Source organism: Leptidea sinapis, chromosome 17 (genome assembly GCF_905404315.1).
Source record: "Leptidea sinapis chromosome 17, ilLepSina1.1, whole genome shotgun sequence".
Classification (NCBI taxonomy): domain Eukaryota; kingdom Metazoa; phylum Arthropoda; class Insecta; order Lepidoptera; family Pieridae; genus Leptidea; species Leptidea sinapis.
Genome location: NC_066281.1, coordinates 9,010,804 through 9,029,394, shown reverse-complemented (window position 1 = coordinate 9,029,394; position 18,591 = coordinate 9,010,804). Strand labels below are relative to the sequence as shown.

Sequence of the window (18,591 nt, the reverse complement as noted above, 5' to 3'; positions counted from 1 at the left end):
TATTTTTGTTCGTTGATTAGATTCCTTGTTTACGTTGTTATGGATTTTGGGCAACCTCTGTCGCGAACCTGTATTTATATTTGTTTGTAACCGACTCATTAGGACCGATTTAGACCCTTTAAGGGCCGGTTGTTTGAATAATAGTTAATTTTTACTAATAGTTACAGTAACCATTAGTTAGTTGACACATATTCTACTACAATTTCATCATCGGAAGAACTTTCCGAATCTTGAAAATGCCTTGCTACACTTAAATCCATTATTTTAGGTCAAAAATGCAAAACCGCGAAAGAGTCGATTGACGTAAAAAAACAACTTAACAAATAGTCAAAAAGATAACTACTACGTCTGCCTGTAGTCATTTTTTTTTAACTAATAGTTAAAATTATAACTATAGTTATCATTACTATAGATTGAAAAACAGAATTTCGTCAATTTTAACTAATGGTTACTTTAACTATCGAATTTTAACTAATAGTATCCGTAACTTGTGATCAAACAACGGGCCCTAAGCGGTCAGATTTCGTTCAAACTTCGTAGATATATCGAGAGCCGCTGACAATACATTAATTTGATAAATTTATTACATTTTTCAATTTGCAAAATAAAATTTTTGTTAATTTATATACTTTTCATCTATCGTCGATAAGGTAGGAAATGAAACCAAAAATTCTGAGCGGCACTACAATTGCGCTCGTCACCTTGAGATGTTAAGGCTCATTTGCCCACTAATTTCACTAGCTAGCGTCCTTCAGACTGAAACACAGTAATGCTTAAACATTACTGCTTCACGGCAGAAAAAGACGCCGTTTTGGTACCCATAATATAGCCGGCATCCTGTGCAAAGGAGACTCCCACTGGTAAAATTACAGATTGTTTAGTATTCATTACGTAATCAATTCTTAAACAATCCTTTTTTAAATAATCTTAGCCAAATAAAATAAGTGACAGGAATTAGGGCGTCCTCACATTACCGTGCTTATTGTCGCTGCCCGCTCCGCTCATCGCTCAGTCGTTGAACGCGGTCGCACATGTCGCCACGAGCAATTAATTCTCTGTCACAAGAACGTTTGGGCGTCACGCTGTTCCTCGTTTTGTTTGTACCGCGCGGTAATTAGGACGTTTTGAGGTTCATAAAGGAAACGTTACTTTATATCGACAACGCGGCACATAAATCTTCATTCACTCCTTAATTAGCTGTTTCGTTTCTATAATTCTTTTACGAGTCGATTCATGGCTTTTCAAATGACATGGATCGTTTTTGTTAGTGTGTATTCTCAATGACGTTCTTTTAAATAGAACAAATAATTCTGTACTCGTACATTAATAAAGAAATGCTCAAATATGAGGTTACACCAAAAACTAGTTGTTTAAATACAACAAGTACAAAAACAAAATTTATAATTTTTTAAAGCACGAAACTCAAAATCGCGTTTCGTGCGACCGCTCTTCCACTGACGACGTTCGAGTGACGTCACGGGTTTGAGTCCCGCATCGTTCATAAATTTTGTTTTCATATTTAATTTGTGCAATTAATCCGAGAACTGTGGGTTTTCAGTTTAAAAAAATAACAAATTGTTTACAAATACTTCTATTATTGTACCCTAATGATAAATATACTGTTTTCATGTGACTTATACATTATATTCTTCATACTGAAGCTTATAAACTGTATCCTATTTGAACTAACAGCTTATAACAAAATCTGTATATAACCAGGAAGATTTAGTAGTTTAGATAGCATGGGGACTCCCCAGCGTGTCATTATTGATATCTATTGATTCTAACGACTGCTTGGGATAGCCTATAAATTACTAGTAATACGTTGAAAATAGATATTGCATTAACTGCACTAAATCTAGGGCTATCAAAGTCAAAGTCAAATAAACTTTATTCAATTAGGCTCAAATTAAGTGCTTTTGAATCGTCACTATAAATACTTTAATAATTAGGTTCGGAAAAAGTAGAGCTCGTGAGAAGAACATACAAGGAACGAAATATTTAAAAAAAAAATGGTTTGTAAGGTGCTGCATCCAATATATGAATTGTGTTGGTTAAAAGCGTTTTTAAATACCAAATATTTTATAAAAACTGCATCAACCTTTAGAGCTTGAATTCATTGTTTTTATTAGGATGCTTCGTGAACATGATGGTCGTGATTACTGTCATTATTAGTAATCGCATCCAACAAATACTAATATCATCAAACGTAAGCACAATAATCATTAAGCATTTTATTTTATCAGATGTTAAATTATTCCTCCTAAATACCCGTATCCATTTTTTTCTTTAACTTATCAATTGTTCATAATATTAAACCGAAAGAAAATAGAGCGATATCGGTCAGATCGAAGAGTCGGCCGACTCGATTTGGCTGACGTCACAATTCTGACAGCTAAAACATTTGTCGAACCACAGAGATAGTGTCACTGATAAACCAATCCCTTACAACAATAAGAAAACACTTAACGTGTTTGCACCTGCGCCAGTCGATATGTCTTATGCCCGCATAACTTGACACTTGACAAAAAACCCGATCGCGATATCACCGTAACAAAATGCTTATTCAAATCAATGTAGAAATCGTTTTTTAAACGAGGAAAATAATCGGATAGTTGTATTTTATTTAAAATAAAATATTTATTAAAAATTTTAATTTTATCTATACCTACTATAAAAATTCTGTAGCGTTTATAGCAGTTCAAAATGAAACATCATTATTGGTGCTTTATCATTCCTGGACGTTGATATAATACGAGATAAAATCGTTCGGTTAAAAAGTTATGAATTGTATTTTTTGTTTGCCTTTCGCCGTGTGAGACGACGCGTCGCCGTGGTTTCGCCGCGGGGAGGTTTCCCGGGAAACCTCGCAAGTATAAGACATTAAATATTTTACACCCTCCACAATGTTGTGCGTTGTGGAACAATCCATTGTGTGGAATTCGTTTCGTAGGAGGTGACAATGTTTGTAAAGGTTTACGCGTTCTTAATACACAATGCGTTTTTTTTAAAGCCGATGACTTGTGAATTTGTTGTGATTGATCGTTCCATTGAGGATCAGATTTTACGAAACAGTCTTGCGAACCTGTCGCGGTTCCTCTATAAGGCTTTTCATATTCTCTACGAAATAATATAGGTTTTCGTAATCACGGGCTCTTCTCGGCAACCCTATATCTACTGAAATTGAAATTAAATATTCTAGTACAGATAGGTATGCTTAAGAATTTTGGATACATTAGTATTATATTCCAGAAAAATATAATTACAATATTTTTTTTTATGAAAATACGGGACGAGACGAGCAGGACCTTCAGCTGATGTAAATTGATACGCCCTACCCATTACAATGCACTTCCGCAAGAATCCTGTTCTTAAAAAGCCCAAAAATTCTGAGCGGCACTACAATTGCGCTCGTCACCTTGAGACATAAGATGTTAAGTCTCATTTGCCCAGTAATTTCACTAGCTACGGCGCCCTTCAGACCGAAACACAGTAATGCTTACACATTACTGATTTACAGCAGAAATAGGCGCCGTTGTGGTATCCATAATCTAGCCGGCATCCTGTGCAAAGGAGCCTCCCACTGGTGCTGAATATACAATATACTGAATACACTACACTATACTTTACCAGCCTTTTGTTTGTGGCTTTATTTTTGATATATTTTTCAAAATTATCGTTAGCTTTAAGTTAAACAGAGAATATCAAATTATACCTAATATGCATGTTGAGTGAGCCTTTAAGTGGTCTGTATAAAGGAATTTGTGTTTATTTCAATAGATTAAGATTCTACAAAATAATTAGATACAATAATACTGAGCTAGGATACAGTTTGATATATGCGTTAATAGGATCAATAGCCATTGAAATTTATATCTCATTTATCAGAATCAATAATCAATATTCTCAAATCCAATCCAAACCTATTCTTACATCGAGCACCCACAAACAAGTTCCAGTCACAAACGAACAATATAAAGAAGGCAAACAAAATTTCAATAACAAAAGGGAGCCATGACAAATAAACATATTTCACGGGCCAAAATGGCTACGGTCAGGTGTCATGAGGTGTCCCCCCCCTCCCTGCCCCCGCCCGCCCAGTGCCTCACACCCGCATATCTCGTATTCTTCAAATAATCGATTCATTCTCATGAATACGATACTTTTATATTTGTCAACGTGTTAAGTCCGTATTATTATAAAAAGCCAGCTTAAAGTGATAAGTATGAATTAGACGATGTTAGTAAATATCTTGTTAGTTTAAATTTACTTGCAAATTAGGAATTGTTTTGTTTATGTAGAAGCTTAGAACTATGTACTTTTACCAGTAATAAGATAGGAGAGTTATGTATATCAAACATTTTAACAGTTCTATTATTAAAGTAAGTAATTAAAAAAACACCTCTAGGCTCCTCGGTTTAAGTTCACAGTCATCTTTCATTCAACCAATAATAGCTACGTGCGATAATACGAAAGCAACATAAGTCAAAAATTCAAGAAGTCAACGTACTTGCTTATGAGAAGATTTAAAATAATTTAACATGAAATTATTTATTGATATTCTGTCTCGCTCTCGCGTGAATGTTAGCTGGGAGTGTGATCTCGTTCTCACTTGCCATCGATCATGCGAGGTGTGACGTCACGCAGCGCCGAGCTCCGTCGCGTCGTGTGCGGCCGGCTTCAATTTATTGCGTCTGCGCACCAAGCTACCACGAAACAATTACATTTATAGTATCCATAATAAGTATTTAAATAATTGCTGTTTACTTTAAAAGTGAAATATTTTTGGTACTTAATCGTGGTTAAAATTGTTGTTTCATTCATTGTTTATACCTCAGATTTACCAGTGGGAGGCTCCTTTGCACAGGATGTCGGATTAGATAATGGGTACCACAACGACGCCTATTTCTGCCGTGAAGCAGTAATAGGTAAGCATTACTCTGTATCGGTCTAAAGGGCGCCGTAGCCAGTGAAATTACTGGGACTTAACATCTTATGTCTCAAGGTAACGAGCGCAGTTGTAGTGTCGCTCAGAAGTTTTGGGACTTTCAAGAATCCTGGGCGGCACTGCATTGTAATGGGCAGGGCGTATCAATTACCATTAGCTGAACGTCCGGCTCGTCTCGTCCCATATTTTCATAAAAAAAAGATTATTTAGACGTCTAGATAGAGCCTCTTGCTGTTAGACAACCGATGAAAACAGGCCGGGTTTATTGCTTTAGTGTGCTTTACACTACGTCATACATTCGCGATTTGTATGTCACTAAGTGTTAGTGTGCATGCATAACTCAAAGTAGAGATTAAAATGTCCAACAAAAATTTTTCGACGTTTTCACAACTGTCACAGTCTATGTAGGCGTATAAATGATCAATGGTTTATACATATTTTGTGGCCTACCTCAACCTGATATAAGTGATTCTATTATATTATTTTTATTGTAACTCTTGCTTTTGTGGAATGGCCATCATAATTTAGCCAATATCACGCTAAAGTAGACCAATAAGTTATGAATATATGATTTATTTTAACGGTGATGATAGGTGCTAAGATCGAACTAAGTTTTATATTAAAACTTTAAATAACTTTTAAAACAAAATAACACATGATGATAGACTATAAAGGATAAATTGATATTAACACCTTCAGCTTATTTTTTTAAATAAAGTTTCACAGATTATTTACAAAAGGATTGAAAACTAGGGAGTGTCTCCTACATTTAAAGGACATTTAAATTTCAGGACGCATAAAATTGTTCAAATATGAATGCATTAAGTGGCAACGAAAGAAAAATAATCCACGTTTCCCTCGTCTAGGTCGCAATCAAAGGGAATGCACGCTAATTCTAAGTTTAGCTCGAAATATGATAATAAAAAAAAACAATCGTCAGTCATAGATAAAGAACATAGATTATAGAAAACAACTTCATAAATTTCGATATGTCAAAACTGACTTTTACGCGTCCTTTAGCGTCAAACAATAATAATTTGTTTATTATTGCAAAAGAAATACCGATAAGTTATATTTTTTTAATATTGCAATGTGGCAAATTGCATATTCGATAATATTTAGAGTTTACAATTGTAACTGCGGTCATGAATGTAAAATTGATTTTATATTGACCATAGGTTCCATGAAGGATTTGGTCTAGCGCCTCAATACCATGCATTCGGAGTAAGAAATTCAAAAGCTGAATTAACATGTGGATGGGTAGAATATTGGTAAATATTGCAAGTGAAATATCAGAAGATCTGTACAATTTATACGCGGTATCTTTTATAATATCAATCGGAACTATTCGAGAAAGTTTGCAGCTGATCGAGTTGCTTGATGAAGATGATGGTTTATGATGAATAAAATTTTATTGTGTTTGAAAAAATTATTTGAATTTTTAATTCTTATATGTTACATTCTAGTATTACATTATAGAATCTAAATAAGAAGTTACTCGAAGGTACATATGGTTAAATATAACTATATATTCACATGAAACTGAATCGATCACAAAACGACATATTTTAGGATTTTTCGTAAATATAAATAACTGAAATATATAGTTTTATTAGATAAAACTGTATCTAATATATAAAATTCTCATGTCGCGGTGTTTGTAGTTAAACTCCTTCGAAACGGCTTGACCGATTCACATGAAATTTTGAGTGCATATTGGATAGGTCTGAGAATCGGACAACTTCTATTTTTCATCCCCCTAAAAGTTAAGGGTGGTCCACACGATATTTTTTTTTTGACATTTTTTTTAAATTTGTTTGGTTATGAGTCAGCATTAAAAAATACATACAACTTCAAATTTTCACCCATCTACGATCAACAGTTACTTTTCTGTCGCGATTTTAATATCGGCAATACAACGTTTGCTGGGTCAGCTAGTAACTATATTATATAATACTAGTGGACCCAACAGACGTTGTCCTGTACACACGTGTTAAATTTGAAAAATCGGTCCTGCCGTAAGGAGGAGTTCACTAACGTACACATGAACAGGATAATTATATTATATGGACGAAATTGAGAATCTAAATCAATCTCAAATTCACTGAAACACACAAAAAAATCATCAAAATCCGTCCAGCCGTTTAGGAGGTAGTTCAATTGTAAACTTAACCATTCTCAAAGCTACCTGAAGACACACACCAATCTCAAATTCACCGGAACACACAAAAAAAATCATCTAAATCGGTCCAGCCGTTTAGGAGGAGTTCAGTGACATACACACGCACACAAGAAATATATATATAAAGATATTCGTACCGGAAGACGCAGTGTTGTTAAGCCAACAATATGACTTAAAAATAGAAATTATTATAATTAAAAAGTTATATTTATAGGGGGGAGGCCTTTGTCTAGCAGTGGACGTCTTTCGGCTGATGTTGATGATGATGGTGATTAGATAAAAAAAAATAATGTTGGTCCCATTAAGTCCTTGTAATCACCTAAACATAAGATGTATTTATTGATGATCCATAAATTATGTAGCCTTTAATGTTTTTTTCTGGTACTAGAACAATATTATCTCAGCAAGTGAATTAGTAAGTATTTTTGAGATAAACAAAGTGTCTGTAAAAAAAAACATTTCCGCATTAAACAAATTTTATCAAAATGACTGATTATTAAGGAAAACTCACGATTTACATAAAAAATAAATATGCTAAAATTATGGTTCCCAAGACAGTTTTTCTGTATGTCTTCTGGATTAGGGTTTCCCCATTCTATCCCAGTTTAAAAACATTTTAAAGCCTTAGATGATTTATACGTTGAGATAGAGTCCCTTGCTGTAAGACAAACGAAGAAAACACGCCGGTAATATTAGTTTAGTGTGCATGACAAGCTACGTCTTACACTCGCGATGTGTATGAAACTTTGTGTTAGTGTGTGTGCATTGCTCAAACGCTAACCCCCTTATTCATAATAGTCTGCTAACTAAAAGCATTTCTAATTCTCACTCTGTCTTCTTCTATAGACCTAAGTCAGAATGGGAAAAAACACTCCTAAGCGGCTGTTTAAAGTTAGCGGACCATTATGAATAAGGGGGTAACGGTGTAAATATTAGTGTATTTCATACATGTGGATTGGGCTACTAAGTCATGGTGTCATTTAAAGAATGACAGTAGGGCTGCCATTTTTTGCCAGTCCGTTAATATTAATCCAGGGACCAGTTTTGTGTTCTTAACTCAATTTCGACATGATTGTGGCTAGGAATGTTTTTCTGGAATTACGTCCAATTATTTTCGATGTTTTCACAGCTGTCATAGTCTATCTAAACATATAAATGATCTAAGATTAAAACCTATATATAGGTAATTTATAGCAATAATAATAATTACACCGTTCGATGTTTTAGACGATTTCAGGGAGTTTAAAGGAATTATTTCTTGAAATGCCGTTTACAGCTCCCACATCTGTTCGCCATTTCAAATTTATTGCTAATTTTATGCCATAGAGGGCGACATAACTTGCATTCAAGACTAGTTTATTTATAAGCCAATATCTAATAAGATTTTCAAGTTGAAATAAACTCACAAAATGAAACACCAATACTAGTTATTTTAGGCAAATATATGAATTATTTATTATTTACGTTGCCTTTTTCTGCCGTGAAACAGTAATGTGTATTTCACTAGTCGTAGCTAGTGAAATTACTGGACAAATGAGACTTAACATCTTATGTCTCAAGGTGACGAGCGGAGTCGTAGTGCCGCTCAGAATTTTTGGGGTTTTTCATAAATCCTGAGCGGCACTCATCAGTTGGACATCCTGCTCGTCTCGTCCCTTATTTTCATTAAAAAAATAGGACTTATATTATTGTAATACTAAATAGCCAATTTCCCACAACCCCAGGTTGATGACCCCATGAATATATGAAACTAAAGGAATCTTGAAAGTTCATCAAGACATTTTATCAATAGAGAGATATTTAGACAAGACATATTTCTAAACGGAGCTTATGCGTTCCACTGCATTCCAGTGTCTCTGTCATCATTTAAATAATATATTAAGTATCAACGATTTATTACACATTACATACATTTTAAGTCATTATCATTTTGAAATGCTTAAGCTGGTCTCGTCTTCGAATATTCATTTTATTCAAATAGAAAGGCACTCTATGAATAAGCTTCCGGTATTGAAAAAAATAAATATGTGTGTACTTATGTACGTACATAACAAATTATACCTCTTTGGCGTAACAAAACAAAAGTCATTAGATAATTTAAAAAAAAGGCATAAAAAGGCATTTATTTTCTCAAAACTGATTCCTTTTTGATGTCATTTCTAATAACTACTAGATACTACTACTACCGCTTCGGAAACAAATGGCGCTCTGAGAGTGAAGAAGCGGCGCAAGAAACTCTCCCAGCATTCTTTTTATGCGCTCTTTTCAATAAAAATATACAATATTGTACAGTCATTTCTATCGCTATAAAATAATCACAATCTAGTCCCAGGCTGTCCGATCATTTAGATATTCAACTGTGGAGTAATAGGATTTACGACAGAGCCATTTTTTATAAAACATTTAAATTTATTTATAGATAATGCCTGAACAATGGCTGGGACTTTATTATAGCAGTGTATACATTTACCCTTAAAGCTATTATGTATCTTATGAAGCCTACTAGAATTAGTTACAAGCAATCCCTTATTTCTAGTGTTATAATAATGAAAATCACTATTAAGACCAAAAAGGTGACGATTTTTGTCAACGTATATTAAATTTTCATAAATGTACTGATAATGAACAGTGTTAATTTGTCTGGACAGAGTCTCTTGCTGTTAAATAACCGATAAAAACAGGTCAGGAATATTAGCTCACTGTGCGTGGTACGGTAAGGTAAGGTACGTCTTACACTCGCGATTTGTATGATACTTTGTGTTAGTGTGCGTGAATTGCTCTAAATAAAGTCCTTAAAAATGGATTCCTCGTGCAATTTTACGTTTGTAGAAAGAACAATATTGTAATAAATAAGGTATTAAATATAACCAATGAAAATATTATTACATCGTTAAATTTAGTTGAATAACGTTTATTTATATATCATTATATTGTTTTTATACAATTATTAGAATGATTTTTTTACAATTCATACAATATATTGAAATTGATGAAATTTACTTCATTTGTTATGGTAGCTGAAGTATGATACAAATGAACTAGTTTTCTAGCTACTGAGCTTCGTCAGGGTGTAGAATTTTGGTGTCGGTGCGCGCGCGAATTGTAAAAATTCATTCTGTATTTCCCTAACGCGCCAATAGCACATTCTAAATTCAAATTAATGAAAAATGTCAGAAATTTATACTAAATATAAATTATTTACATTTAAATAAAATCTGGTAAACAAATCTTTTTTAGCACTCAAAAGATTAGCTTGATAAAAATGCCAATTCAATGTGCCGCCCGCAAGTTTTTACAATAATTTTGTTTGTTTCCCGCGCAGAATAATGTCATTATGGCACCTTTAATGTTGCCAGCACCGCCGCCCAAGGCGGCCATTTGTTGATACTTAAATTGGGTTGCTTTGACACGAGTTGTCCCGATGTTTATAGTAAATCTAATAAATGTCGGTAGCAAGAGAGCGATCCATTCATTATTCTGTTTGTACGCGATACACATATCTTTTACTTGTTAAATGACTTTCTATTGAAATCCGACATCTGTAATGCCGTTAGAGTTTTATTAATAGACAGTTTTACATCTTCATCGTTGGTATTATTAGAAACAATTAATTATTGGACGATATTTTTATTTTATGTTATACCGCTTTGTGTCAGGATTGAGATTTCGTAAAGATTCGTAAAAATATAATTATTATCGAATATTTCGAGTATAGGGATCACTATTTTTTTATGAAAATAAGGCACGAGACGAGCAGGACGTTCAGCTGTTGGTCATTGAAACGCCCTACACATTACAATGCAGTGCCGTTCAGGATTCTTGATAAACCCAAAAATTCTGAGCGGCACTACAATTGCGCTCGTCACCAGATAAGATGTTAAGTCTCATTTGCCCAGTAATTTCACTAGCTACCGGCGCCCTTCAGACCGAAACACAGTAATGTTAACACATTACTGCTTCACTGCAGAAATAGGCGCCGTTGTGGGAATTTATGGGAATTTTACAAATCGAGGCCTAAACGTACGTGCTTGAAAATTATTTCGTAAAATTAATATTATTTTGAGGTGATAGCTTCGTATGGGGTAGTAAAACCACTTCGTAACGTAAAGCATTCCTAATAATAATAATAATAAGAATTCCTAAAAACCGTTACGCTGTTCACCGTTTGCTGAACATGTCGTTTGTGGCGTGTCACATGTGAATAAATGCTTCGTCATGTCGTACAATGAGGTGAGACGATTGTCCGAGGACGTAGGTTCGATGTCGGGGTCAACAGCTACTAACACTTGCACACCCACCAATACATTTGAGCATACAATGCTGTGTATGATTGAGAATCGAGTAGCTTCCACATTTCGAATAACCATTGAAACTATAGACAGAGCTTACAGTCTGATTTTTGAAGTTTTATCTTCGTAACGTAACGCGTTACGGCGCCAGTCTGTCTGGCTTCCCTTTCACGCATACGGCAGCGGGGGACAGGCTCCTCCTCTCTCACTCTAACCGGTAGTTACTCTAAAGAAAATTCTGCTTTTTTTTAAGGGGCAAGACGAGCAGGACGTTCAGCTGATGGTAATTGATTCAAAAATTCTGAGTGGCACTACAATTGCGCTCGTCACCTTGAGACATAACATGTTAAGTCTCATTTGCCCAGTAACTTCACTAGCTACGGCGCCCTTCAGATCGAAACACAATAATGCTTACACATAACTGCTTCACGGCAGAAATAGGCGCCGTTGTGGTACCTATAATCTAGCCAGCATCCTGTGCAAAGGAGCTTCCCACTGGTATAATATCCCTATTACGCGGAAGTACTATAATGGTGCAGTGGCTTACTTACGGTGATATAATCTTTCCTTTGTATCTCGATAATTAAAATGACTCCTAAAATTTTATGACCATAAGTAGGAACTATGTCACGCCTTTTAGAATAATAGAAAATTTACTTCGAAATTAGTAAAGTAGAGTAAAGTATGCATTTATTCATGACAATTACACATAACATATATACATAGTTAAATTAACAAAAAAAAAAATAGGCGTCATAAAAAGGACACCCACTTAGTATTTTTGGAAATGATTTCCAACACTGATTTTCAGTAGGTACCTACCAAGTCGACCTGTTGTCAGTAGCTGTAGACAACACGGTTCCTTTTGTTATAGGTCTTAAAAGTGACCATACAAGACATAGTAGAAATAGAAAAGAAACTAAAAGATTGAATTGGAAAGCGAGTTTAAAAATATTTTTATTTTATTTATTCATGCTGTTTATTTTTGATTTTATGCCTCTGAACACTTTTGTTTCTCTTATAGAAAAGATTTCAGTTTGTTTTTAAAGGAGAACAAACTTTGTTGATCTTTAATAGGTGGCGGCAAATCATTCCAGCATTTGGAATGATAAAATAACAATGAACGTGAATTATTTTCTTTAATATATCAACGAGAATCAATTCGAATCCGTCGAATGCAGTTTTAATTTTCGTATCGAAGTCTTATTTTTAACAACATTTAAGGCACTATAAACTAAACATTTAAATCTTTATTATCTCCTTTGAACTAAAACAATGTTCTTGTGACATTAATTCAGCTATTCATTTGATAGAGACTTCAAACAAACAACACATTTAAACATTTTCGGAAGCGTTAGTCGCAAATCGTCTTCGTTCAGAAGTTCTTTATTTATAACAGCATCTCTTAGTCTATGGACTCAATCTTATTAAATAAATTTAACTAAATTAGTTTTAGCAGCGTATTCGAAAACATTAGCAGATTTTTCATTACTACTGCTATTCCCGCTAAAAGTTAGAGCCATGGTGCGAATATTGAGAGATTTGATAATTGAATGTAAATGTAAATACGGATATAAGCGACATTTCTAGAAACTGTGATAAGCAATTATGCTTATCACTACTATTAAGTAACACTAAGAAATACCATAAGTTTGTTATGCCTATTACTCGGTTAAGTCCAGTTAGTAAGTCCTTTGTTGGGCGATATGGTAAGAAACTTTTTTCTTCCTTATCAATTGGCACAACCGCACAAACTTGTAATAAGTAGTAGATATATTTATTACTGAATGTTTTGATGTTATATATTATGTATGTTAATAAACATGACTAAGTTGAGCCTGTGCTTGCTTCCGTAAATTTTTTATACTTTCAAAGTCTTACTTTACCAGTGGGAGGCTCCTTTGCACACTTTGAAAATAAGGGACGAGACGAGACAGACGTTCAGCTGATGGTAATTGATACGCCTTGCCTTTACAATGTAGTGCCGTTTAGAATTCTTGAAATATCAAAATATTCTGAGCGGCACTACAATTGCGCTCGTCTCCTTGAGACATAAGATGTTAAGTCTCATTTGCCCAGTTATTTCACTAGCTACGGTGCCCTTCAGACCGAAACACAGTATTGCTTACACATTACTGCTTCACGGCAGAAATAGACGCCGTTGTGGTACCCATAATCTAGCCGGCATCCTGTGCAAACGAGCCTCCCACTGGTGAAATATCTTACGAAATGGATTTTCTTAAGTAAGTTTTTTTAAGTAAGTGAGGTAAAGATAGCTGTAGCATAAATGATTTTCATAACTATTGATATAACATATATTGATATTGACACACTTTTACACAAATTATCTTGCCCCAAACTAGGCATAGCCTGTACTATGGGTACAAGACAACGATATATTTAATATAATATACTTACTGAAACATACATAAATACATATAAAAATCCATGACTCGGAAACAAACATCCATATTCATCATATAAATGAATGTACCTACCGGGATTCGAACCCGGGATCTCTAGCTTAGTAGTCAGGGTCATTAACCATTTGGCTATATGGGTCGTCTACTTATACCACACCAATAAAATTGTATTAGGAAGTAACCCGCGGAGTTTCTTATGCACTCTTCTTAGGTTTGAGGTCAGACACCTCAAACCTTTTGACTAAGTGGTAGATTTGGATGTTCAATTCCTATTTTGTTTTTTTTTTTTTATTAATTTTGGATTTATGAAATTAAGACAAGATTTCACTTTATAATCAATATGACCTTTAACCCTTGCTGTACAAGTTTGACTTGAGTTTTATTTTTAATAAACGTAGATTTCAAATAATGAAAGCGCAAAGATGTCGCGAGTGTTGCAATCATATCTGTCAGAAGATAATTACTTGCGCGTCACCGATGCACGGAGCCAGACGTGCTGACAGATTGACAGACGGTCACGACGACGTCGATCGAGCGATGACTTGTTTATTGCCAATACTGATATACCTAATTTAATCCCCGGCAATTGGCTGAATGTTCAACTACGCTTAGATGTTAACACTAGTTTAGGACCTCCATCTTGTTTTGAAATCAAAATCACTTTATTCATCTATTAGAACATCTCATAGAACTGGAGTAAACCCTAAATCTAAATTTATACCACAAAGGGGTAGCTATTTCTTTTGTTTTATGACAATAACGGACGAGATAAGCGGGACGTTCAGCTCAGGAGGATTCTTGAAAAACCCAAAAATTCTAAGCGGCACTACAATTGCGCTCGTCACCTTGATATATAAGACGTTAAGTATTATTTGCCCAGAAATTTCATTATTGCTTCACGGCAGAAAAAGGCACCGTTGTGTTACCCATAATATAGCCTGCATCCTGTTCAAAGGAGCCTCCCACTTGTAGAAGATATCGCTTATTATAATAATAATAACAAACTCGTAATCTATATAGATGTATTTAATCGATCTATAATTACTGACATTCTTTCAAATTAAATACTTTAATTATCGTAAAATAACCTACCACTATTTTCTCCGTAGAGTAATCAAAATTCCATTAAGTTGACTGACTTAACTAACCAACAATTAATAATAAGCTCGAATTTCTAACAAAAGTACAAAAATCTTTCTCAGAAATGTTTCAGAACGAAAAACATAAAGAAAACCAATTCATTATTATATTGTCGTAGATTGTAAATACATAAGTTAACACTGATCGTATTTCTTGTACAAAAGTTTGCGAGTTTTGTCGTAAATATAAGTATCAATTTGCAACAAACGCAGCAGTTCGCTCTCACAGCGAGGGGGCAATTATTCACAAAGCTGTTTGTGCAACGGCAAACACATTTTTAACACCTTCAGCCAATATTTAAATCAAACGCATTCTTTACGAGTGCAATCACATAATTTAATTCGTCCGAAATTTAATAACGTGTTAAATAATATTTATTGAATTAGGCGTTACATTGCGGAAATTCATTATTAACTAAATTTTATCACTTATTTTAAGTGTTAATTCCGCTAAGATTATTATTGTCTTCAATTATACGAGGCATCCTTAGGAGATTGGTTCAAGACGATCCCCTGAGGATGCCTCGTAAAGAGGCGACACATGTCCAATTGATTGAAGACGAATTTTGATGGAATTAGCAGTTAAAATAACTATTAGTAATTTATCATCTTATATATAAAATTCTCGTGTCACAATGTTAGTAACCTAACTCCTCTGAAACGGCTTTACTGATTTTTATCAAATTTTATATGCATATTCAGTAGGTCTGAGAATCGGCTACTATTTTACATTATTTACTAAATGTTAACCCCAAAAATTTTTTGTTTAATATTTTGACAATTTTTTTTATTTTTTATTTTATTATGATTCAGCATTGAAAATACATACAAATTTAAATTTTCGCCCTTCTACGGTTTTCAACTATTTTTGTATCACGATTTTTATATTATTCTGTTCCATCCACCAAACCGATATAGGGTTGCAAGATGGCAATCGAATACAATAATTGTAGTACGATATATTTGGTAGGTCTGAGAATCGGTTGCATCAAAATTTTAATAATTGATTTTTTTAATATGTTATATGGCAATACGACGTTTACTGAGTCAGCTAGTAACGTGTAAAATAATAACTGCATACGAATATACTTTCGCTTGATTGTTCACAGTTGACTTAAATTGATTCGATTTAAGCCAAACACTCTTTGTTTCAGATCACAAAACTTAAAATCGACAGTAATCCATTCGCGAAGGGATTCCGCGATTCATCCCGCCTTACTGAATTTGAAAGGTAAATATCTAACCTCGGAAAGTTAAATTGTTTGATATATTTAATTAACATTAAATTTCATTGATTTATTTATTATAGATATTCGGGAATAAATTCTGCCCAAATTGACCCCAATCAAGTATTATATTATTATATTAGTTACACTCTTAAGAGCATTAGTATTAGTACTTATGTCTGTAAAATTAATATTGTCCTTAAAATAATTCTCTCTTATACGTCCCGTTGTTTCAACCTTTCGTTCGTCTTTGATTTGCATACATTTGATTTATTTTTTTGTTTTCTTTGTTGAGATTCTATATCACTGGAGAGCACGAAAGGTCGACATTCCCCGATGACACGCGCTTCAGCGCCTCAAACTATAGGTAGATATTGATTTAATTCGAAATTGCTACTCCAAATAGTCTAAGAGCCTCGAATTTTATTAGTTAAATTGGGTTGTTCTTTCAGAGAGACAATGGAGTCAATGTTGGCGGAACAGCACTACCTGAGGTCACCTTTACGACCGTTTGATATGGATCAACATAACAATAACTTGACATTGGAAGAGAAGGCTATACTGGCAGCTCGATCGCAGCTGTTCCTAAGAGCTGCGTATCCGTTGTATGGAGTGCCAGCGGCTGCTTTGTGGGGTCAATGGGCTTGTTTAGCCCCGCAGTTACTAGCGCAACAGCACCTAGCGTCTGGGTCAGGGTTACAGTTGCCCCGGCCGGTGTACCCCGGTGGTGTCCCGGCTCAGTTATCACAGCATCGCTTCTCGCCGTACCCTCCTCGCAGATCCTCACCAGGGTCTTCGCCAGACTCACTCCGGGACCCCAGCCCTCATCCCCTCACACCGCACCCTCCACATACGCCACACAGTCCAACCTAAGACAAGATAAAGATAATTTTAACAGGATGAAATCTTCTACGTACCTACAATAATTAAAATGCTAATATTTGGTATGTTTTAATTTATTAGAATACTTTGTATATTCTTGTACTTGAGAAATTTAATTCCACATTGTAATCATAGGTGTAGCTAAAGATGTGATAATATATACCACATTTATATTTTGATTTCTGAAATAGTAACAACATAATATATTATATACTGATGATATTTTTTGAAAATCGAATAATCTTTTTTTTTATTATAAATCTGATAAACATATATGTTTGAAAACCCAGACTGAATTCTAAGTATTCAATTTCTTTGTGAATCCATTTTTTTTTATTATAATTGATTGATGCGGTAGTTGTATTTGGATGCCTCTACGACGTATCACCAGGTTCGTATGAGAGTAAATTAAAATTTGCTTGACTTAAAAAAATGTATTCAACCTTGTAACCTTTCAGTTTTTTTTATTAAAAAACTGCTACAAGTAGTGAGAAGAAGAATTACATGAAATTAGGATCGCGCGTTGCGATCATGAAATAATGTATTATATTGTAACATAAATAACCTATAGTATTAATAATTTAAGTCTGTAATTATTTTGTTATCATAAGTTCCTATTAATTTCCTGTAGTTATATTTTAATATTTAATTTATGAAATAGGCAAATAAAATAAAATATTTCGGTGATTAAGACTTAGAGTACATATTATTTATAAAATTAACTTGTCTCAAATGATCATCGCTAAAAGAACTGTGCAATACAACAAGTGTAGAATATAGAGGTTGTAGTTTTAACTATGTATTATATAGATAGAAAAATAGTTTTAAGTGCTGTGGTAAGAATGTTCCAAGTACATTAAAACCTTTATACTTAGATGATTTATACATCTAGATAGACTGTGGCAGCTGTGAAAACGTCGAAAAATTGGACTGTTAACATCGATTTTGAGCAATACTCCACGCACTAATACGCACACTAGCACAAAGTGTCATACAAATCACAAGTGTAAGACGTCACGTGTCACGCAGACTAAGGTAATAAACCTGGCCTGTTTTCATGCATTGCCTTACAGAAAGAGGCTCTATCTAAATGTGTAAATTATCTAAACCTTTATAATTATTGACTACTGGACGCAACCCAGTTATTTTGTAGTTCAAGTTAATAGTTATCTTAAATAATATATTAATAAAATCCAAATTAAATGTTTGTTAAAGCATAATGTTGTTTGTTTTATTTTATTTGTATTATCTAGGGCTTATCCATATTGAATTATCCAAATAATTTGAGTTTTCTTTAGTGTTAATTCCGCCAATATTTGTCTTTAAACAATTCGACACGTGTTTTGCCTCTACACGAGGCATCCTCAGGAAATGTTGAGTCGCCAAAATCTGGCACGAGACTGAATCAAATTAAATTAAAATCATTTTATTCATCTATATTTAGGAAATGACCACATCGGAAAAAGTTGAGCTATGAGAAGAAGTGGCAATAATCTCGTTTC

General features: G+C 34.1%; 1 protein-coding gene across 3 annotated transcripts in view; it reads left to right on the top strand.

Annotated features, from left to right (window-relative positions):
• The window catches only part of LOC126968927 (T-box transcription factor TBX20-like), a 71,890-nt gene extending 53,581 nt beyond the window's left edge, over window positions 1-18,309 (top strand). Inside the window, exons 5-7 of one of the 3 annotated variants that reach the window (XM_050814129.1) lie at window positions 16,136-16,212; window positions 16,503-16,574; window positions 16,660-18,309. In XM_050814129.1, coding sequence (XP_050670086.1) covers window positions 16,136-16,212; window positions 16,503-16,574; window positions 16,660-17,080 — 570 coding nt within the window. In that variant the 3' untranslated portion in view covers window positions 17,081-18,309. Of the gene's footprint in view, window positions 1-16,135; window positions 16,217-16,502; window positions 16,575-16,659 lie in introns of those variants that run through there. The other 2 variants (XM_050814130.1, XM_050814131.1) reach the window with 2 other exon arrangements.
• Window positions 18,310-18,591: the final 282 nt, after the last annotated feature.